The sequence below is a fragment of the Aotus nancymaae genome, unplaced genomic scaffold, assembly GCF_030222135.1.
Source record: "Aotus nancymaae isolate 86718 unplaced genomic scaffold, 86718_ANA_hifiasm-v0.15.2.pri h1tg000040l, whole genome shotgun sequence".
Taxonomy (NCBI): domain Eukaryota; kingdom Metazoa; phylum Chordata; class Mammalia; order Primates; family Aotidae; genus Aotus; species Aotus nancymaae.
Window position 1 is genome coordinate 10281266 of NW_026988454.1, and position 16502 is coordinate 10297767.

Sequence of the window (16502 nt, forward strand, 5' to 3'; positions counted from 1 at the left end):
CAAACAAAGAGAGGCCATTGCCTTCCAGACACCTAGGGGATCTTGACACTGATGGTCAGGACCAGGCCAGGCTGGGATTTCTGGTGTCCATGAGCAACTCCTGCCTTGAAACCCAGCTCTCCCACCTGCACGCTGGAAACCTGCATATGGGAAGCAAACTGTATCCACCCTTTGAAGAAAGCATGAGACCTGCACGCTCCCTGGAGAGGCACTGCTCAGTTTTGCTGCGAGTGAATGAACACCTGGTCTGATCACTTGCACTAAGGTACGCAGGGCTGATCCCAGACTTTGGGTGGAAGCAGGGAGAACTGGCAGTGCCATCCTTTGCACACTTGAAGAAGTGGAAGAGGGGTCAGTACAGATGGGTACCAAGGGACGGAAAGGGAAATGGAAGATCATCAGCCTAGCCCTGCCTGGGACGTGCGCCTGATCCCTCAAACCACAGCCTGCTCCTGTAAAAGGGGCTTCCATCCACGTGCCTCAGCTGTTTTGGCAGAGGGATCGCGTGTGTGGACTTCCCCTGCACAACCGTGAGCAAGCATACCGAACTCAGTGGCCACACGCTTCCTCGGCTACTGTTTCAGTTTAACGCCTTGCCTCCTGTCTGAGCGCGGTAGTCATAGGGTGGGTGGCAGTGGGCTGGCCCCGCTCCCGGGGAGGTTTGCTAGGATGGCTGCTTGGTGACCTGTCGGTGAGCACGCAGCGAAAGGGAAGCCCTGGCGGGGAACCGCGGCCCCCTCTCCTACCATGTCGCTCTGTGACTGCGTGGCCCCATACATGGTAATGCCGTTGGAGGGTGCTGCTGGCTGCGGCGTGTCGGGCTGGATGTACCCTCTTCTGTCAATCAGGCTGCGAGAGAGAAGAAAACACAGGAGGAAGAGGGTAAATCAAAAGCCAAAGATGCAGCCACACTATTTAAGGTTCCGCGTCGGGACTCCCTCTTGCTGTGATGGCACCTTAGACCACGCCTCTCCTCACTTCCAGGTACAATCAGTGACCAAATTCTGTCCCTTCTACCTTTAAACATGACTGTGGCATGGCCTGCCTCCTGGCTGGGCCAAGGGTGTGTGGCCCACTCAGACCCCAGCATCTTCCTCTTGTCCACTAACTGCAGGCGCCTCCAAGCTGGTCTCACTCTCACCTGTCGCAATCTGCCCCCAGCGCTCCCCTCCAGGCTCAACTGCAAGTCTTCTTACTACATTCACCCAGCAAACGTGTTTCAGGTACCTGCTAGTGCCAGCACAGTGTGTGGGAAACGGCCGCCTTCCATGTGGGAACAGGACCACAGCCCCGCCCCGCCCAGCGTGCACTCTGCTCTGCTATCTCTGGGTTTTTGTTCCGACTCTTCCCCGCTCTCTCCCAAAGTCATTTTTCCTTCCCCCCTGTTGTCCATTCTTCAAGACCAGGTTCAAAAGCCCCTGCTCTTGCCCCTCGCCCCTTCCCCTCTCTCCCCTTCTCTGATTCTCTCAGTCCCGCACTTCACTTTCCGCCTGCAATCAAGCTCCCAAGGGCAGAGTCTTCACCTTGTTGCCCCCGACGGCACCTGGCCCTGTGCCTGGCACACAGAGATGGGGATTAGAGCCCCTCATCCGCATCTGTCAGAGTGTGGAGGGCAAGGACTGGCAGGCTGTCTCAACGTTTGTATCTCTGAGACTGACACCCAGTGGGTGCTGTGCAAATTCTTCTTGATGCAATGAAGACTGGGTCCCTTGTCCCACAGACAAGTTTCTGAGTAATGCTTCTAAAGACATCTGGTTCTATACCGTATGGCACTGCGCTCATTAGAGGGTGGGGTAAAGTTGCCTGCTTTTCTCCCCAGTCAAGGCTCAGCATTGACCTTGAGTCTAAGGGCAGACGTGTAAAGAGCAACAGGAGGTTCAGCTCACGAGTGGGTGTCCCTGGAGCAGCCCCCACAGTGTGGGACCAGTCACACTTGCAGCGCGGAATCTTTCCCAGGTGCTCGGTGTTTTGCAAAATAAAGAAATCTATCCACAAAGCCACACCTATCCCCGCCTCTGAGGACTGACTGCCTGGGCCGCTTTTCTCAGACAGCAGGGCCTCCTATGTACCAGTTCAGCTTCTGGAAGACAGGCGTCAACCTCGTGTGACTACTGCCTTCAGGCCTTCAAGTGGCAGAACAATAACCCAGAAAAACCACTTGTGACCGGATCCCCAAATGGGACTCTCTGCCTCAGTTTCAGCTGAACCTCTAGAGGTTTAGAAAAAACAACAGGTAACAAAAATCTCCCCCTTTCCAAGGCAAGTGCTGGGCCTCCTCCGCAGGACGTCAAAGCGGGGTTCTCACACCAGCTTCACAATACTCCCTTCGAGGGTACAAAGGGTCAGAGAGGAAAAGAGCAGACAAGGCTGCCTTGGAGAAAGGTGCTCTGCCCCCGGTGTGGGTAAGAGCCGGGGATGGGGACGGGGCTGGGACCTGGGGGTTGGGTGAAGGTCCAGGTGTGGGTCCCATGTAGAGCCAGTGTCTAGATGTCTTGAGGGTCCGGATGTGCTGCCTCACACCTGTAATCCTAGCACTTTGGGAGGCCAAGGTGGGCAGATACTGGAGGTCAGGAGTTCAAAACCAGCCTGGCCAACATGGTGAAACCCCAACTCTCTTAAAAATACAAAAAAATTATCAGGGCATGGTGGCACATGCCTGTAATCCCAACTACTTGGGAGGCTGAGGCAGGAGACTCACTTGAATCTGGGAGGTGGAGGTTGCAGTGAGCAGAGATCATGCCACTGCACTCCAGTCTGGGCAACAGAGCAAGACTGTCTCAAAAAGTTAAAAAAAAAAGAGGTCTTGAGGGAATGTCACGGTTGAACTGTGCAGAAAGATATGAAGTCCTAACCTGGTACCTGTGAGTGTGACCTTACTTGAAGTAGGCTCTTTGCAGATGGAACCAAGTTAAGGTGAGGTCACACTCGACTGGGCTGGGCCTTTGTCCAGTGTGGCTGGTGTCCTTATGAGAAGAGAAAGAGAGGTGGGAAGAGAATGAGCACGGGGAGAGCACCACGGCCGACAGAGGCCACCCCATGGTGAAGCATGTGCGAGCCAAGGAATGTGGAGGGCTGATGGCCCCACCAGGTGCAGGGAAGAGGCAAGGAAGGGTTTTTCCCCAGCCTCAGGGCCGGCGCAACCCTGCCGGCACCTTGACTTCAGCCTCCGGGCCTCCGACTATAGCAGAACAAACAACCCTCCCATTTCATGGCGCTTGTTGGGCTGCAGTGCTCTAGGAAACTTAGCCCAAGAGAGCCCCATGGGGAGCCCCACAGAGAGGCCTATACAGGGCTCATGGCCACAGGCCAGGGCCACAGTGACAGGTATGAGTGACCATCGGGAGGAAAGGCTCTGCCTACATCAGGAGAACTGTGATGGGAGGTTCTCAGAGGAAACTCTCAGTCAGGTGCTCGCAAACCTCACCAGGTGAGAGAGCATTAGCAGGGGACCAACAGCACTGACCCCCTGTCCCAAATCCCCTTCTCACTGTTGGCCAGGAAGCTGGCAGGGGGACAGGGCTAGCTGGGGTGGGGCAGAGCTCAAGGGGAACATGCCAGTGCCTGGCATGAAGCTGGCTCCATGGCACGTGTGCAGTCAATGGTGGCCGTGTGACCCTCGGAACTGGCTCAAGTCTGGTGTGACACTGACCATTCCTTGGGCCTTTCTGTCTTTCCAATTTTCCATTCCTCCTGTCAGGCTTATATGAGGACCCCTTCCCCCAAACCTGGCCATGCCCAGCCAGCTGCCACTCCTGCCTCTGGTGACACAGCGGGAACTGAACGTGGGTCTCTGCACTCTTGGTAGGTAGGCTCCCAGTGGGGAACACAAGGACTCTCTGTGGCTCATTTGCATGGCATGGCACTGTTTAAGAGCCCATGACGGGCAACTCAAGCACAAGGGCCTGGGCAGGTGACACTCTCAACCGGTGGGCCTGGCCAGGATGCCTGGGGAGGCCCTGGCCCACTTAAGGGTGCAGAGGCTGAGGCGAGGTAGCACAAGGGGAGAAGGCAAGAGGGAATGAGAGGGAGGGGCAAAGGTAAGCATCACCCCCTCACGTCTGCCTGGGGCTAGCATGGGAGCCTGTGAGTGGCCTATGTCCCTGCCCAAGTGCCAGAATAATCCAAGGAAAGCTACGGTCCCATTTTAACAAAGCAAATACCTTATCTGCCTTCCTCCCACCTTCACCCAATAAAAGCCTCTTCTGGAGCACCTTCAGTGTGGCCTCAAACCACTTGAAGTCTGGAGCTGTCAGATTTATGAATTGCTGTCTGTTCAGATAAACTCCTCAATATTTTAATGTCCTTCAATTTACTTTTAACAAATGATTCAAACACTTCTGAGGGTAGGACCATTCTCAAGAAATGCCCCACCCAAAGGAACATGGATTTTGGAAAGAATACAGCCCAAATCCAGCCAAAACAGCATATGTAACCCAGTAGTGGAAATAATTTTGGCTGTGAGAATTTGTGGTCTATAAACAACATAAAGCCGTGCCATCTGCAGATGAAGGACTCAGGAACAAGAAGGGCGATTTGGGCAGAACTGAGACTTTGGCATCCTTTCTTACCTCCATACATACACTGCAGGTGGGGAAAGAGGCCAGCTCTCCCTGGCTTGTACACTCAGTTTCCTGGCCTGCCCTGCTAGTCACAAACATGCCAGTGGGAAGCACCACCTACGCCGTAAAAATCAGGCTTGCTGCCTAAGGAGCTCCCGGAAGAATCCCTAGGTGAGTCAGGAGGTTTCTTCAAGAGGAGCTGGCACCTGCCCAGGCATGTCTGACCCCTGCGGCCCAAGCAGTCCCTCCAACTCAGGATCCTCACCTGCCCTTTCTAAGCCTCTGAGGAGGTTGAGGGTCCCTTGAGGACCCCAAATTCATGAGGATAGTGGCATGCTGGGCTCCCAACTTTCTAGGCAAATGCTAGAAAGTGATCAAGTTCTAGTTTTGCAGTAGCACCATGGATGACTCAAAGTAATAATAACTCAGTGCCAATGTGCAAATGGCCTTGGAATATATGCTTGGAAGTTTTTTCTTTTTACCTCTCTAATGAGGATTCATTGAGGCTGATAATCAGATGAAGTGTACATTCCACAGGCACACATCCGTAAGGTCTGGGCGCACAGTGGGTCTGCCCCGAACACGGTCATGGTGGCTTCTGTCATTTCTCCCCGCTTTACACATTTAGAGACCAAAAGGCAGGAAGCAGTAATAACTTGGAAACTCATTCTAGAGAACAGGTGTTGTTGCTCAATATCTATTTGTTGATAATGGTTTATCAGTTGGAAATATTCTCCCTGGGTGTAACTCACAAAGAATCAAAAGTTGTCTGTATTTTGAACTTGTACACTCTGACTTGCAGGCTGCGTGCATCAGTGGGCACACAGCAGCTCTGACACTGGGTAGCCTGGGTGTGAGTCCTGACTAGCTGGCATGTACTTGCTGTGTGATCTTGGGCACATGATTTAAACTCTGTGCCTCAGTTTCCTCATCCATAGAATGAGATATAACAGTATCTACCTATAGGCACGGAGTGAGCTTGTAAAAGGCTAATGCAAGTCAAGAACTCAGAGCAGGGCTTAACATGGATTCAGTAAAGGTCAGCTATTGCCATGGTTAGCATCATCGTTGTCATTACCATAACCACAATCTCAGCAACTGTGGCCACGTAGCTCTCCCACTGTGAACATTTCTAGGCTGTGCAAATTGGCTTTCAAAACTGATCCCCGCAGGCTTTCTGACTGCTTCCTTCCTACCCATGTGTCCTGACTCCTTGACAATGTTAACCACAGCTCCCTGCTCGCACGTTCAGTAATTAGCAGGGTTAGAGGCGTGTTGCTCTATTTTGGGCTTCAGGAAGTTTTCCCCAAATCAAACACAGATTCAGCTGAAGATCAAAAAAGGTATGAAGCGTGACACCGCAAACAGAGCCAGATCTCAATTTCATGAAGGCCACATCCACGTGGCACAAAGTGGTCACCTGGTAGTGGCGACCCATTCCACCAGGTCGGGGGGCCTATGCTAACAGCGGAGGCATTTGCTTTCCCAAGGTCAGTTAAAGAACGTGATGCATCCTGAGCCTTACCTTGGTGAGATTGGCCCACACAGAGCAACACAGCAATTGGTGAAGATGTTTCCGTAGCTGTAGGGATTGTAGTTTTCTTTACCTCTTTTATTTGACCAGGATCCTTTAATCTGAAAGAAAAGTAAAGTCAGTAACATGCAATATCCTTCATACCAATGCACAGTTGAGGTGAGTTGGACCATGAGAAGCCCATAAAGAATTCAAATCATCTTTAATCCACAGAAAGGGAGGTATTTTTCTTAAAGAAAATGGGCACTTACTCCAAACTTGGAAATTTCCTAAAATAGCAAGTGAGATTAGGGAAAGAATAACATTCTCAGGGACAATGGTCTTATATTTGTACTACATGGCACAAAAAGGCCATCTCACATGCGCCAGCAGAGATTTTTTTCGTACTCACATTTAGTGCCTTAAATAACAATTCAATGAATGGTAGGTGAAATGGTTCCCCTGATTCCCAATTTACAGACTGAAATAATTCAGCCTCTTCTTGTGACCAAAATAGTCTGTTTTGCACATTCTAATATTTGTAGCTACCAAGTACAAATAACTGTATTAATATTCTCTTATCTCATGTGTCTTATCACAGCCTATTTTCTCAAGCTTTTATTTAAGGTAACCGGATTTTCCTGAGACATTTAATTCACATGTGGACAGAGACGTCTGTCAAAATCTAAGTATAAAGAGCAAAGAGGACCACGCTGCTCTAGAAATATTCTCTAACGTTATGTTTCCTGCTTTTATACTTCCTCTCCATCTGCATTATGTACAGGCAGATAATCCTGGATGAAAACTTAAATTTTGGGTCAGGGCGATTTCCCCCCAAAAGTAAACAGAGACATTAAATATGAAAGGCAGACTCAAACATTCACTTGATGTCGGCCCGCCATAGTCTCTATCAGGGGAAGCGTGACAAGATGCTTAGGAAACCATTTTAAAGGAATAGAAAGAACACTCTCTTCAGGGCCAGAAATAGGTGTTATTTGGCCAATCTTAGTAACTAATGGATGTGGTTGGGAAAAAAAGCGAAAGTAGAGATTCCCAGTAGAGAAACGTGCAGAACAGCCTGTGGAGAAGTTTCCACGGCGCCGTCTCCATTCCCAAGGGGCTCACATCCGGAACGGGATGCATGGAGAAGTTGGCCCCTCACTCTTCTTTCCGTTTCGTCCTCCATTGCTAAACACCCAAGAACACGCCCGTGTCCCATGTGGTCAGGAACTTACGTCCTCATTCGTCGTCTGGTTGGAGCTGATCAAGTAGGTGTGGAATCCTGAGAGGCCAACGATGGACCAGACAGAGAAGAAGCACACCACGGCCTCCAGGACGGTGACGCGAGTCAAGGAGGAAGCGGAAGTGAGGGACCGCGCAGCAGCGGAAGTGATGGAGGCTTAGAACCGAAACACCCCCAGGCGTAGGCCCCAGGCTGCCGGCCTCTCTCTAGGCCGGCCTTGCCGTACTTCCTGCTCTTCTAGGAATACCCTGTAACCCGAGGGAGGCCTCCGTCAGGGCAGGGATGTCATCATCCCCAACACAGAGCAGCCTCTGTGGCTCCGTGAGGACTGGAGGGCTCCCTGGGTGTCACCCGCTCACTTCTTTCCTCTGACTTCTACTGCACCTTCACCTTTTCCTGTGCCTCACTGTGGAGCCGATGGCTGTGGCAGCCTAGTCAGGAGGCACCCTGCTTTGCGTTGGCTGCAGCTCAGGCTCTGGGTGAAAGGATGACGTATTGACTCGCACATCAATCACAGACTCTAATGTTGGCTTCTGAATGCTGAGGACTGCTGTGCCAACAGGCTTCTGCCTTGAGAATGGCTTCTGGGGCCCAGAAAGCCCTCTGCCTTAGCGGACGGCCTCTTCTCTGCTTACAGAGAAGGTGAAGAAGGAGAAAATCAGCCCCTGAACCGGGGGCGGCATTTCTCAGAGTGACGTCAGGGTGAAGGGTATTTTTACCTGGGGGAGTTTTCCCAGCCCTTCAGCCAACAACCCCTGACCATAGCCAGCGGGAAACCACGAGTTCTCACAGGACAGAGAGAGGAAGTCAAGAGTTCCACAAGAGGTGTCCAACACACAGGAAAAAAGCTTGGTGCTCTTCAGCAAATGAGATCCATCACCCGAGAGTGTGGCAATTTGAAAAGGTCAGAGAATTTTTCTGTCCCACAAGTGTTTATAAAATTCTATTTACAAGATACAGATATTTCTCGGGGGGGAAAATCCATTCATCCTGGGTCTGGGAGTTCACACATACATTTTGCGTCCCCTGTGGATATATTACAGGCTGGAGAAATAAACGCTCGTGCTTTCCTAATGCTTCTGAGGATAAACGCCACATAGATCACGCCGGAACATAGCAGTGATGATCTCCAGGCTGGAGATCGTTCATCTTTAGACCAGAGGGCTGAGCACATGACCAGTGCAGTGCCGCGGTCCACTGTGCCATGGTTAACCAGTGCCACCACCTGGGCACTCAGGGCTGCATGCAACAGGAGGAGTGAATGGCCTTCTGCCTGTTGGCTGTCTTTCAACATGGCAGAAACCACTGGGTCTGCTCTAGGAGGAGACAGTAGCAGGGAGCGGTAGGGACCAGATGCAGGGAAGCAAACCCCTACCCACAGCTGTCGCCAGCCTGGGCAACTCCTACTGGGCAAATGGCTATGGTGGGGGCTCTGTGTGCACATGGGGACACATGGATGGTGGCCCAAACACGGTCTCTTTCTCAAATGCCTTCCCACAGAACAGGGCTAAAGAGGCCCCTCTCCCTACCCCCTGCCCCCCTGCCAAGAGGGGACAGACTGGGAAGGCAACTCCCATCGGATTCAGGTCATGTACTGGCTGGAAAGAAGAGGTGGAGTGGAGTCCAGGGAACCCATCGAGGCAGCCAGTGGGAAGACCAAGTCGGGAAAGCTGGGTTGTGTGAGAGGGAGGTGACACTAGTGATGGGTTTGGACCGGCCAGAAGGAAAAGACAAGAGACAGAAAGAGGAGGGGACACATGGAACGGAAACAAGCAATAGCCAAGGGGAGAAAAGCATCACGAACAGAACCAGATTCATTTACTGAATAATACATGAGAGCCAAACTGCAATCCCAGAAATACTTATGTGTCACCAAGAGTTTACGATCCAGGTAGAATGATGGCAACGTCAAAATCCATGTAACATTCTGATGTATGAACCGCATGAAACCTGGCATGTCCAAGCAGTAAGGATCCCAGACTGAAAGTGGCTGCAGCTCTTTTGACAATGCCAACTCTGCTCATTACTCTCATCAGGAGGCATCGCAGCCATCAGATACAGAGGTCTAAAGGTTTATAGCAACAACAAAAAATGCAGCTTTTCTATTTTTTTGTTTTTTGAAATGGAGTTTCACTTTTGTTGCCCAGGCTGGAGTGCAGTGGTGCAATCTCAGCTCACTGCAGCTTCTGGCTCCCAGGTTCAAGCAATTCTCCTGCCTCAGCCTCCTGAGTAGCTGGGATTACAGGTGCCCGCCACCACACTCAGCTAATTTTTGTATTTTTAGTAGAGACGGGGTTTCACCATGTTGGCTAGGCTGGTCTTGAACTTCTGACCTCAGGTGATCCTCCTGCCTCGGCCTCCCAAAGTGCTGGGGTTACAGGCATGAGCCACCTGGCCTGGGCAGCTTTTCTGTTAATATCTCATGTGCTTTAGAAACATTTTATAAATTGCAGAATGCAGTCCCACTGTCACCTTGCAGCTGTGTCAAAATGACATGAATCCAGTGTAGGAGGTGAGATGCAAGATGCAGCCTGCTTGCACTAGCCTCACCCTGGGACCCAGTGGACACTCCCCCACAGTAGGTCTTAAGGAACCATCATCATCATCATTCATAACAGTGGCTGACATCACTAGGATGTGTCAGGTACCGTTCTGCTTAAACCTCAGAGTGACCCAGGGAGAAGTGTGACTCCCCCTCAACAGATAGGGAAACTGAGGCAGAAAGCAATGAAGTAATTTGCTTGAGAAATAGCAGAGCCAGGACTTGAACACTGGAAGTCTGCTCTCCTGGGATGACAGAAGAGCCTTGGGCTGGTCTCTTTCCTAATTCTTGCCAAGGGGCAGGTGGTGCTAGACTGACCCCAGCCTCTGCTGTGGGGAGGTAGGGCGCTCCTTGTCCAGGATTTGTGAACCTGCAGCAGCTTACATGGTTCATTCCCTTTCACATCCGCCCTCAGACTCAGACACAAATATCCAGACACACATTCCTCACTGGCCCACTAGCTATATGCTGAAAATATCTATGCCATAATAAGATCAAGAAATAGAAATTTCTTTTAAAGGTATCGAAACCCATTTACTGTTTTTTTTTTCTTTGTTTTTTTAGAAAGAGAAAGGAGAGGAAACATTCCAACTCTACTGGAAGCCAATTTCATAAGCAGCTGGGACTTTGTTTACTGCATCGAGGATGGGTTTCAAATCATAGCAGCTGCTGCTGTGCCTCTGTCCCCCCAACAACTCCTCCTAAGACAGTCTGTCCCCGCTGTGGCCAGAGGGATGGCTTCAAATTCCCCAGAGCCCTAGCCTAAGAGGTTGCACACTGAGGGACTCCCTAAACGTTTATGAAATCGAAAAGCTCTGAAAAGTGCTGCTCTGCAGAGACCCTTTTCTCGAGTTCCTGCCGAATCCCAGAAGTGCTGGCTCTGTGTCCTTCTATGCACCCAGCCCCGCACTGAGAAACAGGGGCTTCCTGCCCTAAAGGAAATAGGGGCTCTGTTTGCAGCAGGAAGCTACATAAGGGAAGAAGGCTGTGCAGGGCAGAATGGTTAGGGTGCTTCAGTATTTGGAGGATCATAAAAGGTGAGAGATCATGGAACCACATACGTTACATGTCCAGAATTCCCTGGATTCCAGAATGGCAGGGAGATGACATCCTTGTCATTCAGATACAATGTGGGCCTGTGCATTCTTGTGTTTTAAAATTTTTGAGTTGTAATTTCCAACATCATGAATAACTCTATCTATCTATCATCTATCTATATATCTATCATCTATCTATCATGTACTGCCATCTATCTCTCTACCTACCTTCAAAATATATACAAACAAAAGCTCTTTGGGGGTCCTTTATAATTTTTCAATGTGTAAAGGAGTCTTTACACCAAAACATTTGAGACCTGCTGGAATAGAATAGTAAAATAGTAAGTGCTGTTGGGACACTTCATTAAACATTTAGAAAAAATAAAGTTAGAACTTCAGCTGGCACCACATCCACAAAACCATCTGATAGACAAATTACTGCACCAAATGCAAGAAACACAATATAAAGGTATTGGAGGAAAATTAAGGAAACATTCATGTAACTCTGGGGTGAGGATAGAAGACACAAACCGAGGAGTCATGTAGATCTGAGACTGACAGATTGTGTTCATTATTAAGCATTTTTGTGTAAAAAAGTAAAGTTAAAAGTTAAATGTTGGATTTGGAGATTGGCAAAGGATACTTAAGAGATTATTATTATTACTGAGAATACATTAAGAACTCCTACATGTTCATAGAAAAAGAATAAATAACCCAATTGATACATGGACATGTACCTTTGTGATAAGAAAAAAAGGCACACAAATGTAAAAAGAGGTACAATCTATTATCCAGGAAATGGAAATTAAAACAATGTAATTTTTTTTCTTTTCATCAAATTGGCCAAAATGACAAGACTGTTCACAGCCAGTGCCGTAAATGTGTGGGGACAGAGGAGCATGGGCTGGCCCCGTCTGTTACGAGGAGCGTTTGGTGTGTCTATCAACACTTAAAAGTGCTTTGCTTCAACTCAGAGATGCCACAACCTGTCAGTCCTAGAGACAGAGTAACATGTGCACACAGAGATACACACAAGAAAATTCACTACTTCATTTCATGAACAGTCAAATAAAGTAAGAAATCTAATATCCATCAACAGGCGACTAAACTACAGTTCATCTACACTCTGGAGTTCTATGAAGCAATTAAAAAAAAGAACGAGATCTATATATCGTCATGGAAACATCTCCAGGAAATATTTTAAAAATCAAATTGTGGAACCATGCAAAAAGAAGGGTCCTTTTTAGGCACAAGTCCTCCCACCGCCATATCAGCATATGTGTACCATGCGCACGGATGTATCCAAACTCTAAGACCATCTGGAAGGGCACACCGAACCTGGCAAGGATTCCTACAGCACAACGGAGGAAGGGCCAAGACCAGTGCTTCCGTTTTCGCTCTTGTATTTCTGGACCATTGGGGATTTTTTACAATGAGAATACATTCTTGTAGGACTCGGTTGATTTGAAAAAACAAACAACCTCTTCCCCACCTTGTGATCTTATGAGACACGATCTGATGCTTTTTCTTCCTGACCCTCCCTCAGTGGGACTGGTTAGGGGCAGCAGGAAGTATCTCAGTCCCCTGGCGGGAGAGAGGGGCGGTAGTTGGGAGAACCTGGCTCTAACTCTGGACACCCCTGAGCAAGTCATTAACTTCTCAGCACAGCAGCCTAGGGGCACCTGTCCTACCTACTTTCTGGGGTCTCTCTGAGCATCAGTAGGTATCAGGATGGGCAGGTTAACAAAGACCTGTGCTGCCTTTGTGATTTTCCCATTGTGGTGTCCTTTCTGTGGGCCGACCTGAAGCCTCCTACCACATTCCATTAAAACAGACGACACGTATTAGGCCACCGTGCCTTTCAGATGGGTCAGTGTCTAGTGAAGGGAACTTGGGGATGAAAACGCTTTCTGTCACAGCCACCGCAAATGGAGAATCAATTACCATTTGATTTACCAACCACAGAAACCCCTCCATATTTTGAGAGAGTTGAACAGTAAGTCATGATTAAAAATGGCTGAAATCCCTCTAATTGGACGTTAATGCTACGTTACATTAAAATAACTGTGGATGGGCAGGTCTTCACCTTTCAGGGTTTTCCTCTGGGAGGCCCAGGGCCCCGGGGCTCCCCAGCACGTGTTCCTGAGGGTTTCCGCCTCCGAGAACCGGAGAAGCCCAGGCGGCATCACCACGTGGCTTCCCTGACAGGTGCCTGACGGGTAACATTTCCTATGAGGCTGCGATATCCTCATTGACAGGCAGCTGATTTTCGTTTTTCTCCCTTCATATTACATGCAGATAACTAAAGAGAGGACCTTCAGGTCATTCGAGGCCAATGGAGACACTCATGTATTTTTTTTTTTTAATTTGGGACGGAGTCTCACTCTGTCACCCAGGCTGGAGTGCAGTGGAGTGATCTTCGTTCACTGCAACCTCCTCTTTCTGGGTTCAAGTGATTCTCCTGCCTCAGCCTCCCGAGTAGCTGGGACTACAGGCACATGCCACCATGCCCAGATAATTTTTGTATTTTTAGTAGAGATGAGGTTTCACCATATTGGCCAGGCTAATCTTGAACTCCTGACCTTGTGATCCACGTGCCTCGGCCTCCCAAAGTGTTGGGATTACAGGCGTGAGCCACCACCCCCAGCGAAGTGTGTTAACTTTCAGGTTCTTTTTATAAACGTATCTTAGACAGAACTCAGCACTGCTCCCTAAACCGGCACTAGCTGTACCCCGTCCAGCATGGCCCTTTCTCCCGGGCACCCTTGGCAGAATGCTCCTCCTCCTCCACCCTCACCCTCCCCAGGCACGGATCCAACTGCCCTGCTTCTCCCTACTAAGCTGTCCCCTGCCACTAACTTCCCCCTCCCAGGCTTTTCCTCTACAAACAACTGTTTCATTCTGTTGTGTCCCCTGATGCGAGATAAATGCTCTTTCCAGGTGCAGTGCCTCACACGTGTAATCCCTGCACTTTGGGAGGCCAAGGCAGATGGATCACTTGACGTCAGGCCAGCCTGGCCAACATGGTGAAACTCCAACTATTAAAAATACAAAAAATTAGCCAGGTGTGGTCATGAGCTCCCAGTTACTTGGGAGGTAGAGGCAGGAGAATAGCCTGGGCCTGGGAGGCGGAGGTTGCAGTGAGCCGAGGTATCGCCATTGCACTCCAGCCTGGGCGACAAGAGCGAGACTCCATCTCAAAAATGAATAAATAAAATAAAGATAAGTGTTCTTTAAAACAAGCATCACAACCCAGCTCTGATGTCATTCATCTACCAGCATGCAGGAGACGAAGGGACCCCACCTCCTTAGTCTTCAACACTGTCACGCCTGCCCTCACCCCATTGGGGTTTAGCTGTCACAGCCCCTCCGGTTTTCCGTCACATGCTTGGGTGTGTAAGTGCACCAATGTGCTCACATGATGCAGGGCAGACCACATGTTGATGGGGAGCCCTGCCTCCTTTTGATGCCCAGCCCTGGTGGGCACCCTGCCCAATGTGGAGTGAGTGGGTACAATGCCAGGATGCCAGCTGTGGCCCTGCAGATGGGCTGTTCCTTCCTGATAGCCTCTGGTGCCATCCTCCAGGCCCTGTTCTGGCTGTGGGCACCGCCTGGGACCTTTCCCTCCATGTCCCCCACTAGAACCCACCCATCTCCCACAGCCCTGAGAAGAGGCCCCTGCCACTGCCTGTCCCGATGTACCTGCAGGATGCCCCACCTCAAGGCCAGGCTGTGTCTTTTTCCTGGCATCCAAGCCTTATTCTGCATAAGGAATCCTAGTGAGAACCCAGCTCTGTGCGGCAGCAGCTGCCAGCAGAAGAGGGCGAGCCTGTGCATTTGTGTGTTTGCTCCGTCTCCCCGCCTCACCCTTCCAGGCCCCACCTGGCAGGTTTTGCCCATGGTGGCTGTTGAGCAAAATGATTTTACAGGAAATAGTTGCTGAGTGGATCTCCCTTGTTTGAACATGCCTGGCTGTGTGGACAGAGTGCCCAGCTCCCCCCTTTTATCTTTTATTTTTGAGAAGTCTCTCTGTTCGTCTCTGTCCCTGGGGAAGGGCAGGGGGTTCTTGTCTAGGGTATGAGGCAGCCACCCCACTGCCGCAAGCCCTGAGAACCCCCTCCCCACTGCCTCTGCTTCTCAGATGCAAAGAAGAAAGGGAGAACATGGAGTTTGGTGCAGGCAATGGGAGGTGGGAAGGGAGGACGGGGGAGGACCAACTACGGACTCTAAGCCAGAAGTGCACCCTCCAAGGCTGCAGCCCAGCAGCGGGCGCCCTGTGCTATCTCTCACCCCGGCAGGGCTGGCAGTGAAGACTGGGAAGGGGCCTGCTGAGCACCTGAAAACGAGCCATTCTGTCCACAGCCATCTAGGGCCTCCCCAATCCCCTGCCTCCACCTCCCTCCCTCGCTCCCTCTCCTCCTGGGCTGGCCACACCCTGGCACTAGATACCACCCAGTCTGGGCTTACAGTAGAAGCTGCTCAATTCCTTTCTCCTAAAGTTCTGCTGGGTTTTACGTGGGCCTGATAAAGAGCTTTTAGTTGATCAATGTTTCCATCATTACACTGATATTTCTGCTCAGGCGTCTCAGATGGCTATTAGCCATTTTTGTTTCTAATCTCTCTCATTTCCTCATTGACACTGTTTTTAGTTGGATATTTTATAAATCTGTTGTGAGAAATCTTTGCCTGTGCCCTTATTTCTCATCAAAATATTTTTATTGCATGGTCAGATTAGATATGAGGTCACCGAAAATGTGAAAATACAAGTTATTGTCTTGCCCGAGAAAACACTGCAGAGGTCACTTGCAAAGCTTCCACTAGATGCCAGTCCTGTGCTCAGGCAATTCAGCTGGGAAACTTCCTTCCATTTTAAGAACTAGGGACTTTTAGATTCTTACTTTGGATGGAGTACAGGTCTAGAGAGGATGAATTGTGGGCAGCTCTGCCATGAATCAAAGGACAGCTTTTATGAGCATGCCCCAGATCAAACTCATCCATCATAAACCAACCACCCCAACAGACACTCTCAAGCTCTCAGGATCTCGGCAGTGGAAGGGAGCTGGTGGTCCTGAGTTTAGCATTTCTCTAATGCTAGAATCCCCTGCCACACTAACAAGCAGGACCCATCTTCCTTGCTGGCACCCCCAGTCACTGTGGTCTGAGGGCCAGACCCCTGAGTGGCTGCTGAGATTGCCACACTCTTCCTCAGGAGCTACAGGGCCTCACTGTGTAAGCTCCCACTGGCATCCCTATGCCACCTCCAAAGTCACAGGTATCCAGAGGAAAGGCAGGCACCAAAAATACCAACAGGTGTGCTGATGGGATCCAGCCCTACTCAGCACATGGTTCTCTATTAACCAGAACTAATGCTTTTTCAGAAAGACACGACAAGCCCGCAGCACCCAAAGCATGCGTATCCTTCTGGAACACAAACTTCGAATAAATCATCCTGCAATACTTCTTAATAGACTCGCTGGAGGAGGAACTCCTCCAAAACACATATTTCAAACAGAAAGCCCCCGGTCTGAACAGAGAGGCCTTAGGCAATCACAGCGTCGACAAGGGGAGGGGTGTCAGTGGAACACAGAAGAAATGTTGATGTACTTTG

At 50.0% G+C, this 16502-nt stretch overlaps 1 protein-coding gene across 5 annotated transcripts in view; it reads right to left on the minus strand.

Moving 5' to 3' along the window:
• The window catches only part of ZDHHC14 (zinc finger DHHC-type palmitoyltransferase 14), a 301992-nt gene that overhangs the window by 23705 nt on the left and 261785 nt on the right, over nucleotides 1-16502 (minus strand). For all 5 annotated transcript variants that reach the window (XM_012451643.3, XM_064360514.1, XM_012451639.3 and 2 more), the window contains 3 exons: nucleotides 7308-7410; nucleotides 6085-6194; nucleotides 747-849 (listed from right to left, as the gene is read on the minus strand). In XM_012451643.3, coding sequence (XP_012307066.1) covers nucleotides 747-849; nucleotides 6085-6194; nucleotides 7308-7410 — 316 coding nt within the window. The remainder of the gene's footprint in view (nucleotides 1-746; nucleotides 850-6084; nucleotides 6195-7307; nucleotides 7411-16502) is intronic.